The sequence below is a fragment of the Microplitis demolitor genome, chromosome 6, assembly GCF_026212275.2.
Source record: "Microplitis demolitor isolate Queensland-Clemson2020A chromosome 6, iyMicDemo2.1a, whole genome shotgun sequence".
In the NCBI taxonomy this organism is placed as follows: Eukaryota; Metazoa; Arthropoda; class Insecta; order Hymenoptera; family Braconidae; genus Microplitis; species Microplitis demolitor.
Window position 1 is genome coordinate 7,717,815 of NC_068550.1, and position 24,888 is coordinate 7,742,702.

Consider the following 24,888-nt stretch of genomic DNA (forward strand, 5'->3'; position numbering starts at 1 on the left):
GAATTTATATACAGAGAAAAACAATTTCCCGTTGGGAAAAATTTTTAGTTCAATTTTAAAAGGTGTCAACAACCATTTGAAATTTCCCATTTAAATAACGCAAAAAAAAATTTTTTTATTAAAAATGTTATAAATTTTGAACCGTTTGAGATGAAAATTTGGCTCTGAAATATTCTCATAGGTTATGAAATTTCCTAAAAAAAAAGTCTATGGAGTTGATTTTCTAAACTCGATATTTCGTATACTTACAGGCCACGAAAGTTTAAAGTAAACAGAATTATACAGTTTTAAGGCTCTATTATTGAAAACATCAATGCTGCGAGAAAATTCTTGGACTAAAATTTCTTGGCTATAGGTCCTTTTTAAGCCATAAATTCCATAGGTTGGTTTTTTTGGATCACTCTAATCTATATATATATATATATATGTATATATATAGATGGGTGCTACGGCAATATGTATTACTATATTAACAATTTGGATTGCTATGATAGCAATCTATAGGAATCGTTAAAACAGCAATACCGTGTATGGGGAATATAATCAAAGAATATGGTTTAATTGACAATACTTTTATTTAAAATTGAAGATAGTTAATGCAGATATCTAGTATTAGCAATACTACAGATGGTTACGATAACCACATTTTTTTTTTCAGTTCATCATCAAACTTTAATGCACACCAATCTTAACAGTTTTTGATAACTAATTTGGGAAATTTAAATTTAATTTATGAGTTTTGAGAAAATTTATCCAAATTTATGCAAGTTTGATGATGAATATCTTTAAACGCTTAATTTAATCGACTAAGCATAAGAGACAATTTTTGTAGAGCATTTAATTTCCTACAAAAACATGCATTGCCCATTTCATAATCCTTATTTATTCACTAGTTATGAAATTCATAAGCAAAACACGAATGTGGCTGAAAATAATAAAACTTAAATCTTCAATATTTTTTAAACGGTGAGATTTACGATAAAAATGTAGGAAACCTTTTTTGTAGAACGTTCAATGTCCTACAAAATAGTATATAAACTTCTGCTGTACGATCAATTAATGAGTGAGAAATGAATTTTTTTCTATTGGACTGAAAAAAATCGAAAACTGTAATGCGGGAGACCTTTCTATCGAAATTAAGAGCTTTTTTTTGGTGAGAGTTTTCTAGAAGAGTCTAGCAACAAATTTTTCAGTGTCACTAGTAAAAAAAAATAATCGATTTTTTTGACTCACCCTAATATATATATATATCGGTACTTATATTAATGAGTATTGTTTATTTACATTCAAATTTTCTCTAGTTATATAGCAGCAACTGATTTAAATATCATATTAAATTATTTAATTTAATAATAATAATAATTTAACTAAAATCTACGTATTTACCTTAAATATTACATGTACTTATAATTTACATTACTACAATTTTTTTTTTAAATAAAATAAAATTCTAACACTTGTTATCAATGTGTTGTTCTTTTTTTTTTTTTTTTTTTAATGAGCCAGACCATAAATAATTAGCCTTCTTTTCCGACAATAATTCCACATGGCTGAACAACACCGGTATCAATAAGCCGTCTCTTGTTGGTCATAAGATGATTTTCATCTTTTTTAAGTAGCTCTTCTATCGAGTATGGGTTTCGCTTTCTTTGCGGCGGAACAACCGGTTGTAAATTATTTTCAGCAGTAACTTTATCGGTGACAGTACCGGAATCTCTTTGATTATCAGTAATTTCTCTCGTTTTCTTATCCTGACAACTGTCTTTTGAACTCGTGGTACTTGTGGTGACTGTTATACACCTTGGACTTTGAGAACTGCTGTCAAACGTGATACTCGCTGAAGAATTTGGTGTTCCGTGACGCGAGAACGCGCTTCGGTCACTACCTATTTTTTGCCCGAGTTCCAAAATAATCGGCGAGTTTTGGAAAGATTTAAAGTCTTGCGACGACTCGTTATTGTCATCCAGGTCACTTTTGTCAAGAGAGTCGTCACTTCCAGCCATTGAGCTGCTGCTACTTGATTTTAATTCCTGACTCTGACTGTTTTGTTGCTCAGAAAGTCGCTCAGTTTCCAGTGATCTAAAATCATCATTTATTTTTTATTTTAAATCTAAATTCCCGCTAAACTATCAAAGATACTGTAAAAATGGATAAGAACATTTTTGTAGATAATTAAATTTCCTACAAAAAATGTATCTTTACATTTTTACTTAAACTTGATAATTAACGAGTTATCATTAAAAGTTTAATTAAAATTGAATTTAAATAATTTCATTAATTTTTCACATTATTTCTTTAATGTATCATATCTTGTAAAATATCAAACTTATGTCAAAAATGATAAGAAATTAATTTGTAGAGAATTAAATTATCTAAAAATTTGATATTTGATGTTTTTATCGTATCTGTTATAGTTTAGTCAAAATTTGAATAAAAAGGTTTAAAACTTGTTTTTTTTTTTTTTTCCTATAAATTGTCATGTAGATTGTAAATTTAAATTCTCCCGTAATTTAAACAAATAAAATATATCTTTTATGACATCGATTTAAATATGATTTAATAAAAGCTCAATTAATAATAATAATAATTACGTAAATGACTGCATTCCATGATGCAAGTGCAGTGTCGTCGCTTGATAGAGTGAGGAATAAAATCCAGGATTCCACGTGGGTGCACCAGATCCGGGAGTTGATCCATTCGTGGAGATGTGAAGTGGACCAAGTGATCCAGGATAAAATAACTGATAATCCGTTCTCATGAGGGCTTCTGTTAAAACGACCCAGAATGAGAGATTATTTAAACTTGGATCAGCTAGACAAGTTCACTCTAACCAACGGCTTTAATAGACCGCTTATAAATCCTCATTAAATAATTATCACAACTATATATATATATATATATATTTTTTTTTTTTTTATTAGAGGCAATTAAATTATTATTATTATCTGATAGAGTCTGGATTTTGGAGCAATGAACCAGGTTTATTATTGGAATAATAATTATGGAGATGAGTTAAACATAATACTCGAGTTTTAAAAATTTGAACCCGGTGAAATTTAAAAATTTATCACGCGATTCAATTACTTCTTAGAAAATGCGTGAGCTATATAGTCGTGCATGTTAATAATTGTTTAATGTTAATTTTTACACTTTGTAATCATGAAAGTAATGCGTTTATTTTTTTATTTTTGATGTTTGTTTGTTCAATCATTATATATATATATATATATATATATATATATATATATATATATATATATATATATATATCTATAATTCGCAATATTGCGTGTTAGCTAAACTGACGTTTCAATCTCATGCCTGGAGAAATATCCTAATTTTTTATCTCATATTTAAATATTAGTAAAAAAATAAAATATAATAATATTTTAGCAACGGAATACGAGTGATTTAGTTTAAGCGACAGGTGATTTTTATTTAATATTATAATCGTATGGGGGAATAAGGGTGGGCAATATGGGACCGCTAAGGAAATAATGGACATTTGTGCATTCGAATACATTTTAGTTTTTTGGCATACATTTAAAGTAATCGTACCAAATCTCCAGTTGCTGTAGAAAAAAAATTTTTTCCCTGGGCAGGCAAAACAGACTACCCCCCAAAAAAGTGCATAAATTTTTTTTTTCTTTCATTTAAGAAAAATGACTATAATCAAATTGTTTATTTCTGATGTAAGTGAAAAAAGAGATTTGGAATACTGTTAGTAAATAAAGATGCCGAAAAAAAAATTATTGAAGATAAATTTTAAGGAAAAATTTAGGAACAAAAATTATAATCAGATCCGATTAAAAACAATTTCGGAAAAGAAAAATTTTCACCAAATTTTTAGAGAGATCTGTTTTGCCCACCCATCTTCTATATCAGGGTGGCCATAAAAAAATGATTTTAAAATTCCCTGATATTTCCTGGTTTTCCAGTAAAGTTTTTCACTTTTTTCCCTGATTTAGAAATTTTATTCGTATCATTTAGATATTCAAAGTTTTTATTATATTTTCAATTTCAATAATTAAATTTGATACTTAAATCATGCAAGAAACCATAAAAAATGGCAATAAAATAATTAATATTGCCTACTTTTGATTATTAGATGTTAAAAATGTGTAAGTTGAAATATTTGATAAGAAATTTTATGATTAAAATAAATTCAAAATACACTGGTTACAAAAATTAAGAAATACTAAAAAAATTTGAAATTTTTAGTAATTTTCAACAGTTTCTAACTCAAAGAAAAATGGTCGAACAGGAAAAACAGAGAGGCAAACTGTAGCTTTAAGTTTCTAGTTTTCCGATCTGATCTTAAAATTTTTTTATTATGCACGTTCCCGGATCAATCAAAAATCAACTATAATTATCGAAAAAAATTTATTGAAGTTCGAAAACCGTTTTGAAAACGAGTAAAAATTTGGTGAATTTCTCTTTCGATAGTTTTCTTAGAATTACTCCGGAACCACACATGATAAAAAAAATTTTAAGACCAGATCAGAAAACTAGACCCTTGAAGCTACAATTTGCCTTTTTTGTTTTTGCCATTTGACCATTTTCTTTGGAGTTGTAACCTGTTGAAAATATGAAATTTTTTTAATGTCCCTTAATTTCTATAACCAGTGTATTATTGAAAGTTTTTTTAATTTGAACTGTCACAATTTAATTCTCTGATACTTTTCGAAATTCCCTGACATTTCCCGGTTGCATTAAATTTCCTGAGAATTCTCAATATTCCTGGTTTTCCCTATATATATATATATATATATATATATATATATATATATATATATATATATATGTTGTGTACACGGAAATTTTAATTTTTTTTATTTATATTTTAATTATTAGCAATTTAAAATAATAATATTTAAAATTTTCTTACTAAAATTTATAATATTAAAGTATCATTTTTCTTCATAAAAATGATTAAAAAATATATAAAAATAAATTTCACCAAAAATTATAATTTCTCTCCGAAAAAAAAAATATTTCTGTAAATAAATAAACAAACTGAATATTACCTCTGGATTCCGGATTTCCTGATACATGTCCCTGATAGCTACCAGATGATCCAGCATCAATAGGATGATCCGTATGCAATCCACCTCCTCTCAAAATCCGGTTAACTGAAGAAACTGAGGGCAAACTTTGTGGATCACAGGCACCTTGTCTCGCCAACTGTTCCCTTATTTCCCAAGCAAACATCGTCGGCTGCTCTTGCTTCATTCGAAGTATTTTTTTCACCACCGTCGGTGTTGCCACTTGCTGCAATAAAAATACATAAAACCCTTAAAGCCTTTTGTCATTTGCGGCAATTCAGTTTTTGTCAAATTAACACTCTTAAATAAGAACATGGTTCTTCTACATATATATGTATGTGTGTGTCCTCGTAAAATATTACCGGCAAAATACATATGGTGCTCACAGGTGAACCGATTCCAAGATCCGATCCATGATCCCAACCGAGTAATCAGATAATGCATCACCACACGGTGCCCTTCGTATGTTTTTAGTTATATGTTGTTGCTGTTCTGAACTTCGTCACCCCATTAAACCACAACGTAATCGCTCTTAATACATATACCCAAGACCTACACACTCATATATATATATATAAATAAGAGGCAAACCTTTTTTACAAGCCAGTGACTCTCAATCACGGGTACGGGCGTTTAAACGCACGTACTTGCGGCATTAATTTGAATTGCTAATGAACGGTGAATGCCCAGTACCCACTATACTGATGGATAATTTTATGCTAACGCGATGGAAATGTTATACGATCCGACAGATTTTGAGATCAACGATCTTCTTTAAGGTATGAGTAGATTGCCACCCGCTAAGGACACGCGATTTAACGTCGCGGGGGATAAGTTATACATTTTTTTTTTTTTTTTGAAAGGCTTTCGTCTCGTCATAAAATTCAAACATTGAATACTTTTTTTTTTATCGAGAGTTATTGATGGATAGCCGATCAAAATCACTACCAGCGATCAAAAAGTACTGGAAATATTTTTTTTTTTTTATTATTAAAATTAAAAAAAAATTTTATATAAAATAATTATTTTTAAACGATTTGAAGTATCAAATTATTTTCGAAAAAATTTTGTTTTTAATTTAAAAACTTTTTTTTTTTTGATTTTCTAAAAACAATTTTTTTTGACATTTATATTTTTGAATTTTAATAAAAAATATTTTTACTAAAATTTATGAAACTTTAAATTTAAATAAAAGTTTCTTTTTTTTTTTTGATGACCCATTTTTAAAAAAACGGAAAAAATATTTACGCGTGTGAATGTAGCAGACATCAAACAAATTTAAAAATTATAAATAATTAAAAAAAAAATATTTATAAAAAATGCACTTATAAATTTCAAAATTTTTTAAATGCGCATTTTTTAAAAATTGTATTTTATTAATTATTTACTCTATTTATTAATAATTTTGAATTTGTTGATGTCTGCTACATTGACACAAAATATTTTTGTAAAATTGTGAAAATTTTTTTTCAACAAAAACACTTAATTTAAAAATTAACTGATATAAATTAATAACCCAAGTGTTTTTTAATACCAGTAATATTTATATGACACGAATACGTCATATATGTACACATTGAAAATGGGGTTTGACAGGGTTAGACATTGCGTGCGACCCCAAGATGATCTCAGATTATAATCAGACACTTCCGCAGTGACAATTACCCTTCGACCCAAACAGTCGCTATAGAACAGCTAAGCTCCTGTACTTGGTGTTGGGTGTCCTAATGTCGGAACATCCTCGTGCCGATCAAAAGGGACAACTTAACTGAGCGACTCAGACCAAACGGACGGACTGATGGGCGGATGGACAGGCAATAGCCGGGCACTTGAGTAGAGTATGGATATTAATCGAGGGTAAATTTACCATCAGTACTATACAGCAGGATGGACAACATCTGGTGTCAAACGTTAGATAACCCGAACCACCTTTCAAAACAGGTTCACTAACTCACTAATTATCTCCAGACCGCTCGTCACTCTTGCGTGCTCATCACTGATAACTCCAGTCGTCTTCCCACCACCTCCCCCTTTTTTGTTACTTGTGTCATATTTTTTTTTGAGCATCTTATCATCTTATCAATGGCAAGGAAATCGGTCACTTTGTAAGGAAAAATTTTTTTTGGCTTAAAAATATTAAGTTACAGTTTGCAAAAAAAAGGCAAGTTGGTCAGTTGGGACAGGGCAGGAAATTTAAAATTTGCAGTAAAAAATTGAAAACTTTTTTTTTAATTGTTTGTTATCTGAAATGTTTTATTTATTAAAAACTGGAAAAATTAAATCCGAGGTAAAGTGAGCCACTATTAAAAGTAACGATCATTTGCTTGAATTTTTCGTAATTGATCGGTAACAATTAAATTTTATTTTAATAATTAATTTAATTAATTAACAAAGATTCAATACGGAGCCATTTTACCTCATATTGAATTTTTTACAGTTTTTAATAAAATAATTTTTATAACAAAAATGAAGAAAAAAAAATTACTGGTAATTTTAAATTTCCCGCTTCGTTCAGACTCAACTTGCCCAAGTAATTAAGAGAAAAAATTTTTTTTATAAAAAATAGGGGAGCCTGGGGCACGAAGGCCCCCCTGGGGCATAAAGGCCCTCTTCAAAAATTAGGTAAAATTTTTTTTTTTTATTTTCCGTCAAAGTATGACCTTCATAATGTTTTTAGTATATTTTAAGTCAATACGTGATATGAGGGGCAAAACGGACAACTCGAAAAAAAAATTATAAAGAAAAAATTATTTTTTTTTTATTTTCCGTCAAGTTAATTTTTTTGTGACAATTTTTTTTTTTTTAATGGTCCATTTTACCTCATACATCACATACTGGCCTAAAACGTCATAAAAACATTATAAAGGTCATAACTTAACGGGAAATAAAAAAAAAATTTTTGTTGATAATTTTTTGGAGAGGAGGCCTTCGTGCCCCAGAAAAAAAACAAATTTTTTTTTCGATTTTTTGCAAAATTTCTACTTATTCTTTCGATATCGACGGAAAATAAATGAATTTTATGGTTAAAAGCCACAAAAAGAAAAAACCGGCTTAAGGGGGCCTTCGTGCCCCAGGCTCCCCTAGTGTCTTATTTTAATCGAATCTCTCCTATATAAATGTATATTTTTTTATTTATTTATATACTTAAAATATTTTTTTGCTTTAACGGCATTTGCCTTCGACTTTTTTCCACTTGTACTTTAACGTTAAATAATTAATCGAATGCACGTGAAAGATAGAAAAAATGATGGCGGAAAAAAAGTGACCCAATGAGTATGTGTATTTACCTAGAAGCGTTTTAACGGATGTCGCTTCAACAATATATACTATATTATTTATGAAGATCGTAATTATCTGATAATATTTCACACATATGCGACTTCTATTGTTTTATTATTAATGTCCACCGGTACATACATATATATGCTTGCGTATATATATGGGTAAAATTGTCAAGAGCGTCACAAAGTATAAAAATTATTGACGTATTTAGCGTTATTATCTACTGTAGTTATACATATTTTATTATCACAACTTTTTTCTATGCTGACTTATTTTAACAGAATGATTATTTTTTTATTTTCGGAAAATAATTGATATAATTTTAAAATTAACACTTGTGAAAAATTGCATTTTGTATGTTTAGTCTTGAACTATAACTTTTGTTATATTGTTATATATTATCTACAATATATTTCTTCTTCATACTTTTTATTTTAATATTAACTCATTTAAATTTTCCATGTTTATTAAATTTAAAAAAAATCCAATGATTTATTATCGCACACAAAAAAAGGATTTCGTGACGCGAAACATTTTTACTCGCCCTAAAAAAATTTTTATATTGTAAATGAAAAACGGAAATTTTCTTGGGACGAAAAATCTTTTTTTTATAAACAGGAAAGGATGGGCTAAACGGATCACTCCAAAAATTTGTTAAAAAACTTTTTTTTTAACAATTGTTCTATCGTCATTTGCCACTTTTATCATCATTTTTGTACAATTTTGAATGTCTCACATTTTTTTTCAAAATTTTCCAATGGAATGTATTGTTGACCACGAAAAATACATGGGGTGTTTTCATCACTAAATTTAAAATTATTTATCTTTAATATTTTTTTTTTCGATACAAACAATTTTTATTTAAATAAAAGAAAAAAAAAATTTTTTCCTTTTTTTTGGAAATGGCCATTTTACCTGCACAGAAAAAAGCAAATTTTTCTATGGTAACTTGAACTTAAGTTTAAATACTTTAAATTGGTCAAAAAATAAAGATTTACGGTATTCGAATTCCTCTATATATATAGATGACAAAATTTATAATAAAATTCTTTAGAAAAAAAATTTACCAAGTCTTATATTATACTGGTATATATAGTATAGATGAGATAAATCAATTAATCCGCAAATAAATTACCAAACTGCTGGTTATAACGTTGCGCTATTGAGTCACTATCAAGTTTAATCGGCTAATATTTGAGTAAGAATATCATGCTCCGTACTTGCCACTACATGACAAACCCATCACGTGTCTGAGGTAATTAATTTAAGTTAACTACGTGGGATCGTACTTACAATGTGTCAACCAGCTCATATTATGTAAACATATTTTCACATATCACATGTATACCTTTTATTCATCGTTATTTATTAATATTTTGAACATATAATAATAACAACTAATAACCAACTTTGAAAGTTCAGGTTAATGTACTCAGGGTAATAAAAATTAATTCATTACTTGAATTATTTTTTAAACCTCTTACATACACACATATATATATATATATATATAAATATATGTAGTACATATGTAGGGAAGAAATAACCTGGAAGAGTTTTACGCACAGCATATAATTATATTATCATTAGTGTCATAGATGCGATATTGCAGCATTTGGTGTCGGTGTATAATCAAGGATTATAACTACCAAGATGGCGATGAAAGATATTATACAAGTATTTCGACTGTACACTCATTTCCACCTTCTCATCATACTAATTTTTTTTTACTTTACCATTAACATCATCATATTTGATTGTTTATGTTTTTTTTTGTTTGTTAATGACAAACAACAACTAGAGTAACTTTACCCATAAATAAATGAATCACGATAATTAGATAAAAAATCTTTCGATTTTTAAACCGATCAAATTTTCGACACTGCCGGTTCCTGAGTAAACAAAACGAGTCACTCAAAGGTGAATGTATATATATATAGTAGTAAAATTGAACTGTTTTGAATCGTTTCTTTTAATCAAGGGTGTGAAAGTTAAACGACTTACGGTGTTAAATTTTTGACCGCGTGAATTAAAACGTTCCCACCCACCAATGGTGTAAATGCATAAGTTATTTATTTAAAACTCTTGATTACTTTGACACTAAGTATTTAATTTTTATTTTAAAATAATCTACATCAAGAATAATAATAATATACTAGTGCTGCAAGCTACACAGAAAAAAAAAATTCTCGACTGAAGGTAAATATTCTTGATTCTAGAAAATTTTTTTGGAGAGCTAAATTTTCTCAGATAAAGTAGAAATCTTTTCCGACCAAGACGAATTTTTTTTTACCAAGACAAATTCTCTTGGCTTAAGAAAATCTTGACTTGGTTCCCGAAAACGTTTGTCTTCAAAAAAATTTTTTTGATTCAATATAACTTTTTTTTCTGTATACACTGTAAAAAATTTCGGTGTAAAAATGGACCCGGAAGACTTTACTCGGCTGTGTAGTGTGAAATATCGGTGTAAAAATTCTCTCGGTGTAAATATATATATATTGAAATTTTCCGATTATCTCATCAAAAACTCTTAAAATCAGTACACATGAAAGTTTGATGATGAATATCTTTTCAACGCTTAATTTAATCGCCAAAACATAAGACACCATTTTTATAGAGCAGTTAATTTCCTACAAAACTTAGTATTGCGCATTTTATAATAGTCATTTATTGTCAAATTATAAAATTAATAAACAATAATGAAATTTGTCTTAAAATGATCAAACTTAAATCGTCAATATCATTAGAATGGTAAGGTTGACGGAAAAAATATAAGATACCTTTTTTGTAGAGCATTTAATTTTCTACAAAATTATACTCGAACAATTTTTTATCCAAACAATTAATGATGAGTTATGAATTTTTTTCTATTGGACTGAGAAAAAAATAAAAAACTGTGATGCGGAGGATCTTCCTATTAAAATTAAGAGCTTATATTTGGTGAGAATTTTTTTAAGGTGTCTAGCAACCCATTTTTCGATCGCATGTGTAAAAAAAAATAGTTGATTTTTTTGACCTACCTTAATATATATATATATATATATCATTATTATTAAGCATTAAAATTATCATGAATTGTTTGGCGGTGTAAAAAATAAAACACACCGCAAAAATTCACACCATCTAAATTTTACACGGGATTCGGTGTAATTTTCAAAACAAAATTTTTACACCGAGGCATTTTACACTACACTGGGTCTATAAATATTTATATATATTATTTTAAAATTTTTAACTACAGATTATATTATCGGACAATATTTGAGTTACTAACACCGAACTAATTATTAAAAATGTATTGAAATTTTCAATTGCATCTCCATTTATCTTATATATATTGCCAAATACCAGAACGAATACAACAACAAAGTACAAAAGTAGCATGAAATTATTATATGGTAATGCCCGGAGCAAGGTGTGTTGGGTAATAATGTGTGTGGTCACGAAAGGTTTACTTAAAATCACATCAGTTGTTCTTGCAACAGGCGAGTATCTGATAATATTAGTTTAATAATAATATAAATATAAATATACATAAATATGATACCTTAGTTTTACTGCCGCCAATGCTGCCAGGTCTGATGCTTCCAGTTTCGTAGAAGCGGGTTAATATCTTGGAAACACATCCATGAGAAACGAGAAGTTGACGGGAAATATCACAAGGACGTACTCCAACAAGAGCCAATTGAACAATTCGCTGTCTTACACAATCTGGTAGAGGACGTCCATTGACAAAGACACCTCCCAGTTGATTAACTCCAGCTTGACCTGAAAAATATTATCACTATTAGTATCAACTCTACAGATTTACTAAAGCATAATAATAATAACAAAGACGGTTGTTGAAAACGTTAATAGCTAAAAAAAATGAAGCCAGTTTCAACTCCATTCCCATCCCCATCACCAGACCCCGCCACTGCCTCTGTTCCTGTCTCAAACCCAAACTCAAATGACATTAGGGGATGGGCAGGTGCTTTAACAGCGGTTTCGTTCTCTAATGACATCGGCAAAAGTTCTAGTGTATCTTTGGTTGTTCGCGTGTCTCCCATGAACATGAAGTTGCTCTTTAACGTGTAATTATATTTAGGAGCACAAAGATCTGATGAGCCATCAGAAACTCTAGACGAAAATTGCTTCCTTCGAAATGCATCGGCTATCAAAATTTTACGATGCGATTTGGATATTTTTTTTTCTTTTTCTAATGATCTATACACTGATCAGTAAAAATCATTGCTAATTTCACCTGCTCAACCTGTCTTAGTTAAACTTCTCTATTGGGATTGTTAAATTTTTTAGTCTGTCGTTTCTTATTTTTTTTTTTTTTTTTTTTTTTTTTTTCCGAAGAATGTTGAGTTAAGTCATTAAATCGCGATATACTAAATTAATTATTTTAATCAACATACGGATTGATGTATTTTTTGCTTCATCTTGTTGGCAAACATCCGGAAATAAGTTAAGATAAATTGGTTTTAAGAATAATTTAAAATGTTTTGATCTAGTCCGTGAGAAATATGTGGGTTCATCGTAATTTCATAATCTATTTGTTAATAAGTCTGTGTAATAAGTAAGAACCGACGTGTTTTCAAGTAATTTATATTATGTCAGTGGCTTATTTGCTTACCAGATTATTTAATATCATAAATAGGCTGTGTAAGAAATGTTTTTCGAGTTAATTAGCATTGAATATTACGCGCAAATTTTTATTGACGGATTTATAACTTTCACTGGATTCTTGTTTACTCATTTAATTGTTCGTGCTAATCAGTAGAATAATTAAATTTTAAACAACTTGTTTTTGAAGACAATTAAAAAATTTATTAAATGTAATTTTTCAAAAAAATTGATTTGAAACTATTCATGTTAAGTTTTGATTTGACATCAAAATGTTGTTAAGAATTTTTTTAGGAAATTTAATGATCTACAAAAAAGGTCTGATAAAAACAATTGATAAATTTTAAATTTAAAAAGTTATGATAATTTTTAATTTTGATCATTATTAATATAGATTTTTAAAAAATTAAAAATTTAAGTTTCACAAAAAATAAATTACTGCGAACAATTTTGAGTTTGTGTAAAAAAGTCATAAGACTTTTTTCTAGGAAATTTAGTGTTCTACAAAAAAGGCCTGATTAAAAAAATTCATAAATTAAAAATGTAAAACGTTATGATCATTTTTAATTTTGATCATTATTAATATGGATGTTCAAAAATTAAAAATTTGAGTTTTACAAAAAATAAATTACTATCGACAATTTTGAGTTTATGTAAAAAAGTCATTAGACTTTTTTGTAGGAAATTTTATGGGCTACCAAAAAGGTTTCTTATAAAAAATTTATAAAATCAAAAGTTTCAAAGTTACAGGCTTTTTCAAATTTGATTATTAATTTTATATTATTTCAAAGTTAAGAATTGCGCACTTTGCAAAATTATAAATAAGTAATTAATGTAAAAAATGTTCATAGATCAGTTTAGATCAGCCTGCTATTCATGATTTATTTAAAGAGATTGTAATTTGATAAGTAGTTGTATGACATTGATAAATTTATTTAATTTTATGCTCTAGTAAATTTCAATTCCAATTTTTTTTCTAGTCATTTTACTCTTTTTTTATTATTATTTGATTATTATGATTAGAATTGTTTAATTATATATTATACTATATTGCCGTACATAATTTTTGAATATAGAAATGTCTCTTAGGGACCTAAATTTTTCGGGGTAAAAACAAATCAACAAATAAATAATTATTTTAAAAATGAATTTCTCACTTTTATTTAGTGGACAGAGAGTAAAATAACCAAATAAAAGTCTAAATACAACTCAATTGTAAGAAAGAATCGGGACGATGACAGCGGCAAAACGTTTAAAAACACATAAAACCGTTACGGAATGAAGAAGGCGGCGACGGCGGCAACTTGGATATAAATCCTTAGTGCACGCGCCTTCACGTACCATTTCAGGATGGACTTGTTGTATTGCCAAAGTAGAATGAGCACGAGAAATAAGTAGAAGAGACGTATACCGACCAAAGAGATGATCGCTAATTATTGGCTCTCGACCAACTAATTACGTCATTAACGTCAATTACAAGTAGATATAGAGCATCCGAATAATTATCGTTTCCAAAAATTTATTCAAAAAATTTTTGATCATTAATCTCTTTCACTCTAAGAAAAGAAAAATGCGACTTGACATATTATATATTTATATCTAAAACATGACATTAAAAAACGATCATTGGGTTATCTTTTGGTGGGATGATCGCTTGATCGCATTCTCGTTTAAATCGTCTGTACTTATTTTATTCACTCGAGACATTAATATAACACATGTTCAAAATTATTATTACTGCAAAAACAGAAGCTTAAGGTGGCGCCCTTTATCTAGATAAAATCGTAAAGATTATCGCTACAGATAATGAAATTTTTGTACATTTTAAATTTACAGTGCGTTTTATATTTTACTTTACATTTAAAGGGATTCAGTCGCTAATTTTTATTCTTCCGTGCTGATTACTACATATTTTTGAATAAAAAAGTTCGATACTGTTAATCTCCATATAAATGTAGAGGGGAAGGCTGGGTAAAACGGACCACCCAAAAAATTTTTAGAAAAATCTTTTTTCAATATTTTTTTTAACTGTCATTTTATCACCACTTTTGAATAATTTTAAGTGGTCCAAAATTTTTTTCAAAATTCTTCAGTAGACTCAATATATTGTTGGCGACAAAAATATATGCAGTGTCTTCTTTGCTATATTTTAATTTTATATAAGTTGTTTATCTTCATTACTTTTTAACTTCTCGCTACTCTCTAAAAATGAATCAGTGAAATTTTTTCAAATTAGTGAATATTAACTGGGAACCAGCTATAAGTATACCACTGGTTGAATTAGTGGTATACTTATAGCTGTAGAAATAGTGACTATCCACTGATTTGCAAGAATTTCACTGATTCATTTTTAGAGAGTAAGAAAATTGGAAATTTTCTAAAAAAGAGGAAGTTATTGGTTTTATTCCGATTTTCAAAAACCGAGTTACCAACAGATCTTGATGTCTTGAGGTTCTGGGAAGATATTTTGACTCTTTTTAAGATGATACCCGAGTGTACATACGTCTGCACATAAGCATTCTATATATTTGCAATGATATACTTGGGACTATTTACATCAGTGAATATTCATTGATAATCAGTGAATATTCACTGATTCAGATTAAGAGAGTAGTTTTTGAATGGATAAACTAATTTGGATCATTGCTGCAGCATTCGAGGCGGCATATTAATTCCCAGATTCTGCACAGAGAGAAAATTGCATGGTTGGGGTAACTAGAAAGGGATGGAAATGTAAAAATAGTCATGTTAACTAATATTTTTAGTGTCTTGAAGTATATAATAGTGCCCGAAATTATTTGAAAGGAGTAGCTTTAACTAATCATTCGTTTTATTGTGGTAACTATTTAATATTATTTCTCAGAACTTATACTTCAGCAGAATCACAAATGTTTCAGCAACTGTACGATTATAGTTTCGTTAATTTAGCATCATTTAAGTCGTCGACGAATATAATTAAGGATTTTTCTTGATTATTTTTTTGTAATAAGAAAATTTTTTCTGAGTTACGTTCACTATTATCATTGTTCATTGAACTCTAACATAGTTAAAACAACTATGATATCATCGTACATTTTACAACTATATATTAGTCATTTGAACTGAGGGTAATAGTGGAGGCATCATTGAACTGCGTTTTTCATAGTTCAGAAAACCAGTTTTTTCTCTCAGTGTGTGAAAATTGAGATTTTGCAGAACAGTAGGTTTCGTGTCATTCCAAAAATAAACTTTTTGAAAAAATGTAACTTTTGTCATGCTCTAAGGATTTATTCTAAAGTAAAATCAGCTCTAAAACTCTAAAATCCGCATCGAATGCTGCTCTAATCAACAGAGTCAGATCATTTGTTCGAGCTTCCCGAGCTCGAAAACAGTAGAAAATTTCAGTTCTGTCCCACAGGGTCAATCAATTTCCAGTTTTTTTTTCGGCATCTTCATCAACTAATAGTATTATGAATCTCTTTTTTTATTCAGCTGACATATAGAGAATTTTATAACAAAAATTTTTCTATATGTTTTTGGGAGTCGTCCATTTTTCCCGTCTTTCCCCTTTTATTAAATTTAACTGTTATCTGGATTAAAATTATAAATAATTATTTTTGGTAAAATGTGAGTGTTTGAAATAATTTAGATGGGTGGTGATGATAAATTTTTTTTTAAGGAGTTTTTGAATAGAAATAAAGAAAACTTGATAGTGATAATTGCGAATATAATAATGGGGGTTGAATTGGTCACTTTACTGCTTACAAGCAGATGGGATTATTATTGGCTATTTTTAAGATAGTAGAGGTCTAGAAAATAAAAAATCATATACATCTGCTTTACAAATATATATATATATATATATGAATTATTTTGATTGTTTTTGAAATTTTAATGGCCCCAAAATATTTTAATTAACATTGAATAATTTTAAAGATAAAAATAATGTTGCGAAGAAATTTTTTGAAAATTTTTCTATTTTAAGAAATTTTGTTGAGTTCAAAAATTTATTTAGTAACAGCAAAAAACACAAATAACAAATTTTAATAAAAAAATTTTGAGTAAACTATTAAAATTAGCGTAAAAATTAACGAATTAAAATTTAGAAAAAAAAAAAATTTGTCATAAAAATTTTTTTTAAACTTGAAACAAATATTTGATTCTTAAAAATTTTTTCGCGCAGCCTAATTTATTAACATATAATTTGAAGACATAAACTCACCCGTATGCGGCATCGTCACGCTTGTATTATTCCTAGAAGAAAAATAAAACCAATATAATTACAATTATTACTTCTATTTGTAACTTATTTAAGGAAGTTTATAATCTTAAAGCAACTTTTTTTTTTTTATTTTTCTAGTGTTTTTCTTTTCGTCGATTAACTGCAAGGTAAATATACATGAATAACTGAGTGGTGTTCTGAGCTTCGTGTAATGAATTTAAATGTATTCAAAGGGCGCGCTTGGCGCTTGACATGCCAACCCTTAAATATGCAACCAAACTGATAAGCTCAACCACTGCTAACTATTACGACCACCGGACACTACCGTGACTTTCGTTCTTTTTACAAAACCATCATTTTATATACATATATATGCATTTCAACATTAATAATGCGTGAAATATAAAAATTATAAATAAACAGAATTAAAATTAGTGATAACAATTTTTATTTTTCTTAATTATTCTACTGTAATATAATTTAAATAATTTCATTAATCATAACTAAATTACATATTTATGGTATGTAATTAAAATAGTGATTAATATAAAATAAATTCGAAATTAGCGTGTGTTGAAAAAAAAATCATTATGTACACAAAAATCCGGGGTAAGTTAATCAGTTCAGATACTGAGAGCAATTTAAAATTATCAGTAAAAAAATTTTTTTTTTATAATCGCGGCCCATTTACCTTAAAGTCAATTTTTTTCAGTTTTCAATAAAATAATTCAGATAATAAACACGTGAAAAAAAAAATATTTAAGATAATCAAATTTTTTTTCTAAAAATTTTTAATTTCCCGCAGATGTCCAAATTCGCCCACTTGTCATATTTTTTTCGTAAAATTCGTAACTAAAAATTTTTTGCAATAAAAATATTTATGAATAAAATATAAAATAACTCAGAACATATGTGTATATATATAAGCGTATCGCGGTGGTGATGGCGTGTACTTTGTGATGCAAATTAATGCACGATTACCGGAGCCACCCTTCAAGCTCAGCTCACATTTAGCTTGTAGGTGTACTTGTTGTTGTTTGTTACCCTTTTTATACATTCGGCTTTTGCTAACTAATATGTAATCTCAGAGACTTTAGCTCCTGTGCTTATATTATAAGTCGCTATATTTATACCCCACTGTCATTTTGCACTTTTTTTTTCCATGGAAAAAAAAATCCGACGGTCAATTAAAAAAATTTAAATGACATTAAATCACTGTAAGTTTCAAAATTTTTAATTTATGTATATTTTACTAGCATATATTTTTTGTAACCCACAAAATTTTTTCAAACTTTTTCTTATCATTTTTGAAAAAAATTAAAAATTTAGTCTGCAGTAAATGATTTTTTAAAAAATTTATATTAAAAATAAGATTACCACAAATAAATATATATTTATATATGAGAAAAAAGACTTAATACCCGATCATTACATATATTTATAAATATAGATACACAAATACATGGAATAATCGGGTATAAGGTCTTCTACCTTGCAGTCAAAAAAAAAAAAAAAAAAAAAAAAAAGTAAAATATCTTACGGAAAAGCGAATTATATCAGGGCGTGTTGTAGTTAATTGAATAACTATACAAACAATTTTTCCGTCGGCTCGAATGTTTTATCGTGGCCATACAAACAGGTGGATTTCGATTTAATTATCAAGTCCTTAAGCCATACATATATACAATAATAAAAAAAATAAAAAGTAAAAAAAAAGAAATGTAGTGTGCGTTTGCTCTCGCGATACGGGTGTAATTCGCGTACATAAAGAGGAACGAACGAGCGTTCTTAGCAAGAGACACGTGTTCGTAAGAGTAACATCGGCAAAACATTAAGAACGCGAGAAATGCTTCTGAACGCCTGGCACACGGTCAACCGTTTGATTTATAATAATCGCTCAATCCTCATTACTGGGATATTTCATTGTGAGACCGAGATATATCGCGTTTAATATATATATATATATATATATATATCCAGTTAATCCGCAAGTTGTCTCTATACTAGTATACCATATACAGTGTACTGGTCATCATCATCATCATCACCATCATCATCATCATGTGGAAAAAATTTTCCAATAAAAAAATTTCCTAACTAAATATATATATTTTATTAATCTTTACAAATAAATGACAATTCTTTGCACATATAAAGTTTTATATATATGTATATATATGCTGATGTTTACATAAAAATTAAATTGACGTTTATATATGACTGTAAGTGGTTACGGTTTGCACCGAAATGAATTTTCGTTTATTCATTAGGCAAATCCTTTTTTTTTTTTTTTATTTTTTTTTTATTTTCTCGTGTATTATAATCGACCGGCGCATGTTACGTACTAAGTAGTATAGAGTGTGTAATGTAAGTCGGCACAAAGGAGGGGTAAGTTAGCCGTATCTCCGATACGCCACTGGCCATAAAAATCTGAATATATTAAAGTGCTCGCACGACATCTCAAGCGAATTGTGAACACATTCCTGATAATCATACTTTTTTTACATTTCTAATTTTTTTAAACTTTTTTATAAGTGAGATCTGATCTTTTATATTTATTTCCTTGGCTGCATCCGACAAGCTTTGGCATATTTTAGCTTTTATTATATCGCTATCACGATAAACAGTAGCGTCATTTTTTTTTTATTGTTTGATTTTTAAATTGAATTGTGATTGGATTGAAAAAATTATTGACTGAATTTATATATATAAATATACATGGACTTTAATTATTTTACAATGATTCACTTATTAAAATCCGAATTTTTAATTTATTTCTAGATCTTAATTTTTCAAATTCATATATCGAGTATTTAAAATTCAAATTCTAGTTAAATTATCAAAAATACACTAAAAATATATAGAAACAAATTTATAGAGAATTTAATTTTCTATAAAAATGTATTGATTGATTTTTATCGTATCTCTAATATTTTAGTCAAAATTTTAAATTCCAATCAAAAAATTTTTTAATAAAGTTACCAATTTCCAAATTCATAGACTGCGTATTAAAAATTCGAATTCTAGTTAAATTATCAAAGATACACAAAAAATGTATATAAATGAATTTATAGAGAATTTAATTTTCTATAAAAATGTATTGATTCATTTTTATTGTATATCTAATATTTTAGTCAAAGTTTTAAATTTCCAATATAAAAATTTTCCAAATTCATAGATCGCGTATTCAAGATTCAAATTCTGGATCAACTATCAAAAATACTCAACCAATGTATAGAGACAAGTTTGTAGTAAATTAAATGTTTTACACATATTTCATACATCTTTATCATGTTTCTAATATTTATGTAATAATATTAATTTAAAAGCTATAGCTAATTTTTACTCCAAAATCAATCCCAAAAATTTTGATTATTAATTCCAAATCACTTCAAAAATTTCGCGGCAATTCAAATTTAAAAAAAAATACAAATAATTCTGACCTTTCTACACTTATATACATGAATATATATATAGATTAAAAAAAAAAAGTATGAGTATAAAAAGTGATGTCAAATAAGCAGTTAAGCATTATTCAGATTTTTACCAGACTAATTATAATAATTCGGGCCGCCGTGGCGCTGTGTTCACGCCACTCGACTTACGTAGTATAAAAAATTTGCATTTTAAATTAACCGATGGCGTGTCGACCTCCGTACACCCGACTTTGTTTATAATAAAACTTTATACTCACTAGCTAAAAATTTATAAAATAATTAAACTAAAGAATAAAAAAAATAATTTCCCTTACCAAAAAAATAATTTATTTCAGAGTTTTTCTTTCCTCTCTCGTTTGGTCACCAAAAACGTCTGATAAATCTTCACCATTAATAATCCATAATAACAAAAAAAAAACTTAAGACCACAAATCAACAAAAGTCAACACATCACTCAGTCACTTAAATTCAAATTTTTTTTAATTTTCAAATTAAAAAAAAAAATAAATAAATAAATAAATATAAAAATGATCTGGATGATCTTGAACACCTTAGTCGGCAAAGGTTGCCAGCGAATTGCTGGCGTGGTGCCTCGTGAGTCCGAGCACGAGGCTGCTGAAGATTGCCGGCAGGTAAAGGACTCGCGTGTCAGAAGAGGGAAAGCTCAAGTTGGAGTGGGATATCTTCGCTGTGTCAAAATAAATCTCAGTACCCAATATCCAGTATCTAGACTTAACAATCCAGACATCAGACTCCAGACATCAGACACCAGACACTGTTTTATTTAAATGCTACAGATTTAAGATCCTAAATGTCCTACTTGCAAACTGAATGTCTGATCACGAGTGTCCGTCGCGTGCTCAGCTTTTGCGGAGCAGTTTGGGTGGGGACCAAAGTGCGACCTCACGACCCTCGACCAGGGGCGGGTACTGGCACGCCTTCCTTCACAAGTTTACTTTACGCTTCGATTCTTCATCATCATCATCATCATCATCATCATATTAATTTCACCCTTTTTCACTTTAAATTATCCCATAATTTTAATCATATTTTTAAATAAAAAAAAAAAAAATTTATTATTGCCACTGGTGCGCATCCAATTGAGTTAAAAGTCAAGCGTATCAATAGATCCGATCAATTACAGAACCAGAACCAGGTACTCTTAGATCTATTGATCTAGGAGAGCTTGAGATCTAATCCCGTCTTGGAGATTATTATCAAGACTTTAAAATATAAGATAAAAAAAAATGCTACAAGATCTTAGACACCGGCTCTCATTTTTTGTTACACCTGCATACAGCACGCGACATCAATTATTTCATCATTAGATTTTTTTATGTCCGAGTAAGAACTGATAGATGAATTAAATTACTTTTTCACCTCTCGATTATTAAACGTAATGTTGACTTTACAGGATCTATTTATTTAAGATTTATATATAATAGGGGAGGAAAAAGTTTGTCGGGTGGACCCTCGGATGTGTAACGACCCCCTGTGGAGTAATTGTGGTAACAGACAGGTTGCCTTCACGGATCATCACCAACTGACTGATGTTCGAACAATACTCCGAATTTTTTTTTATTTGGGTGAGTGGATCTGTGCTGATCTTTGTTATTATTATTGTTATTATTGTAGAGATGATGACATGGATCACTGGATTCTAAACATTGCTTTGGATCATCTGCTGCTAATTTGATATTGTATGTTTTTGTGGTCAGCCAAATGTTAGAGCAATTCTTAGCACGTAAAACTATTTTTAATACTTTTTTTTAATGGTGAAAAAAAAGCTTGTTTGCTATAAATAATAGACTACCTTTCATACCTCTGACACTTGTGAAATACTTTTTTGACTTTATTTTTGTAGATAAATAAATTTAGTTTTTGAAAAAAAATTTAAGGATTTAAAATTTTTAATTCTAATTTTTTTTAAAATGTGCAATGAAAAAAAATTAATTTTATTGACAATTAGGAAAAAATTGAGAAAATTTTTTTACCTTTGTACTATAATTTGAAATTTTTTGTACTCATATTCAACAATTTATATTTCTTTTTAAATTTATATGAAAATTTTGATAAGTGTCAAATTTTATTAAAAATCAAAACAATTATAATTTTTTTGAGACCACTTCCATTCCCTGAATATTTTTGACCATTGAAATTTTTTTTTTTCAAATTACAATTAAAAATTTTTCGATTTCTCCTTAAAAAGCTTCAAAATAAAATTTTTTTTTCAAACATTTTCTGTCTCTACTTTAGTTTAAACACCAAATTAATTAAAAGTAAACAAAAAATCAATAAAAAAAAAATTTCTTACCTTGAAAATTCCTGAAGACACTCAAATGTCAATTATTTTCTCATTTTATTGAAGTAGATCCATATATATTTATGGTCAGCGGTGACTTTTGTAGTTTGTCCTCGTTAAATTAGACAGCAGCAGGTGTACCCGCGTTATCCCGCATCTCGTCCCGCATTTTAAAATTTTGAATAATTTTTTCCATTTGAATCTTTTCTCCATTTCCATCTCCATCTCCATCTATATAGATTTTTTACAGTGAAATCACTCATCGAAAGTAGAATAGAACCTGTAGTAGTACCTGTAAAACTGCGAAACCCATAGACAACAAAATGACGATTAGCTCTTATATGCTATATATATATATACATATATTATATTAACTCTTTTGGTTTATTTGTTGTTCGCACATCAGCCAGACACTGCCTCTACTGGTATAGTCCAACCGATCAATTTGCTATGGGTATTCTCACAAGCTTTGTGTACCCTGCTAAACAAAGCATCGCCATTATATTACATCAGGAGCTAAGAAAAACCCTAAAACCAATTTTATCGACAGTAATTTTGTCTAAACATCATCCACTCTAGCAGCTGCGCTCCTTCGCATTCACTCTTTCGACAAGATATTAAATATATTTTATAAGCTACTCAGCATTTGTTACATATTTTTTTTTGTTTTTTATACTTTACATATATATATGTATATAAATGCCGCCTTGGTAATAAATTAAAGAGTAAATTTATAAAATTGTAAAATTATAAACTGAATTCAATACTTATAATTTTGTTAAATTATTTTTCAATGGAAAATTTATGATGATAGTATATTATATATTATATTATAATTCAAGTAAATTAGCCAATTGTTTTGATAAATTACGATTTTTATTTTTATTTTTTTTTTAATTGATTTTTATATATAGATTTAATTTTTATAAATGCTTTCATGATACAATTTATAAATTTATATATATATATAGGTGGGAGAGTGGGGCAAAATGGACACTTTAAAAAAAGAGCTATGTAGAATGATTGTAAGCCCATTTCCCGCTCTCCTCAACATACACATATATAAAAATAAAATATTTTATTTTTATTTTAAAAGAATGACTATAAAAAAATTGTTTATATCTATAAATATACTGTAACAAAATTTCGTAGTGAACGTGGATTAAATCCGGAGTGAAATTCACTCCGAAGGGAAGTTTATTTAAATATTTAAACTCCGAATCAGAGTGAATGCAGATTTACATAAAATCTAGATCGCTCCAAAATTACTCTAGTGGAAAAACAAACTTCCTTATTACTCCATATGGGTGGTGATTTTTTTTTTGACTCTGGAACTCTGAATGACAGAGTGAATTCGGATTTATATAAAATCCGTAATCACTCTGAATTCTCTCCCAATTTTTCACAGTGTAGACATAAAAAATTAACATATATTATAGTCTGGAAAAAGAATTTTGCAATGATTATCATTAATGATTTTAGCAATACAGTGTCAAATTACTTTAAACTAATTAAGCATGATTAGTAATTTTTCAAAACAACACCCAGTCATATGATACGTTTTTGATGATTAGATTGACTGTTTTATATTTTGTAACCCAAAATATAAATCCATTTTTGATGGATTTGCTCTTTTCAGATTCTCAAACTATTATACTTTTTTTCTTGTATGTAGACATTGATGAAAAAAATCACATAGAAGTAATTTGTACTTGAATAATTTCGAAATAAATTTTACTAAACATAACATGAAATTTATCACATATATTTTTCAAATGAATACTTCGATAGAAATACACCGAAAAAAAAGTTATATTGAATCAAGAAAATATTTTTGAATACAAATGTTTTTGGGACCCAAGTCAATATTTTCTTGAGCCAAGAGAATTTATCTTGGTTGAAAAAAATTTTTCTTGGTCAGAGAAAATTTTTACTTTATCTGAGAAAATTTAGGTTTCCAAAAAAATTTTCTTGATTCAAGAATATTTACCTTCAGTCGAGAATTTTTTT

At 28.2% G+C, this 24,888-nt stretch overlaps 1 protein-coding gene across 1 annotated transcript; it reads right to left on the reverse strand.

The window, feature by feature from the left end:
* Positions 1-1,517: 1,517 nt before the first annotated feature.
* Positions 1,518-22,898, reverse strand: LOC103580570 (paired box protein Pax-9). The gene is made up of 6 exons (XM_008562375.2): positions 22,891-22,898; positions 17,140-17,171; positions 11,875-12,095; positions 5,028-5,271; positions 2,592-2,766; positions 1,518-2,079 (listed from the first exon to the last, which is right to left on the reverse strand). The coding sequence occupies exons 2-6, from the start codon at positions 17,150-17,152 to the stop codon at positions 1,518-1,520; spliced, it is 1,215 nt and encodes a 404-aa protein (XP_008560597.2). The 5' UTR covers positions 17,153-17,171; positions 22,891-22,898.
* Positions 22,899-24,888: the final 1,990 nt, after the last annotated feature.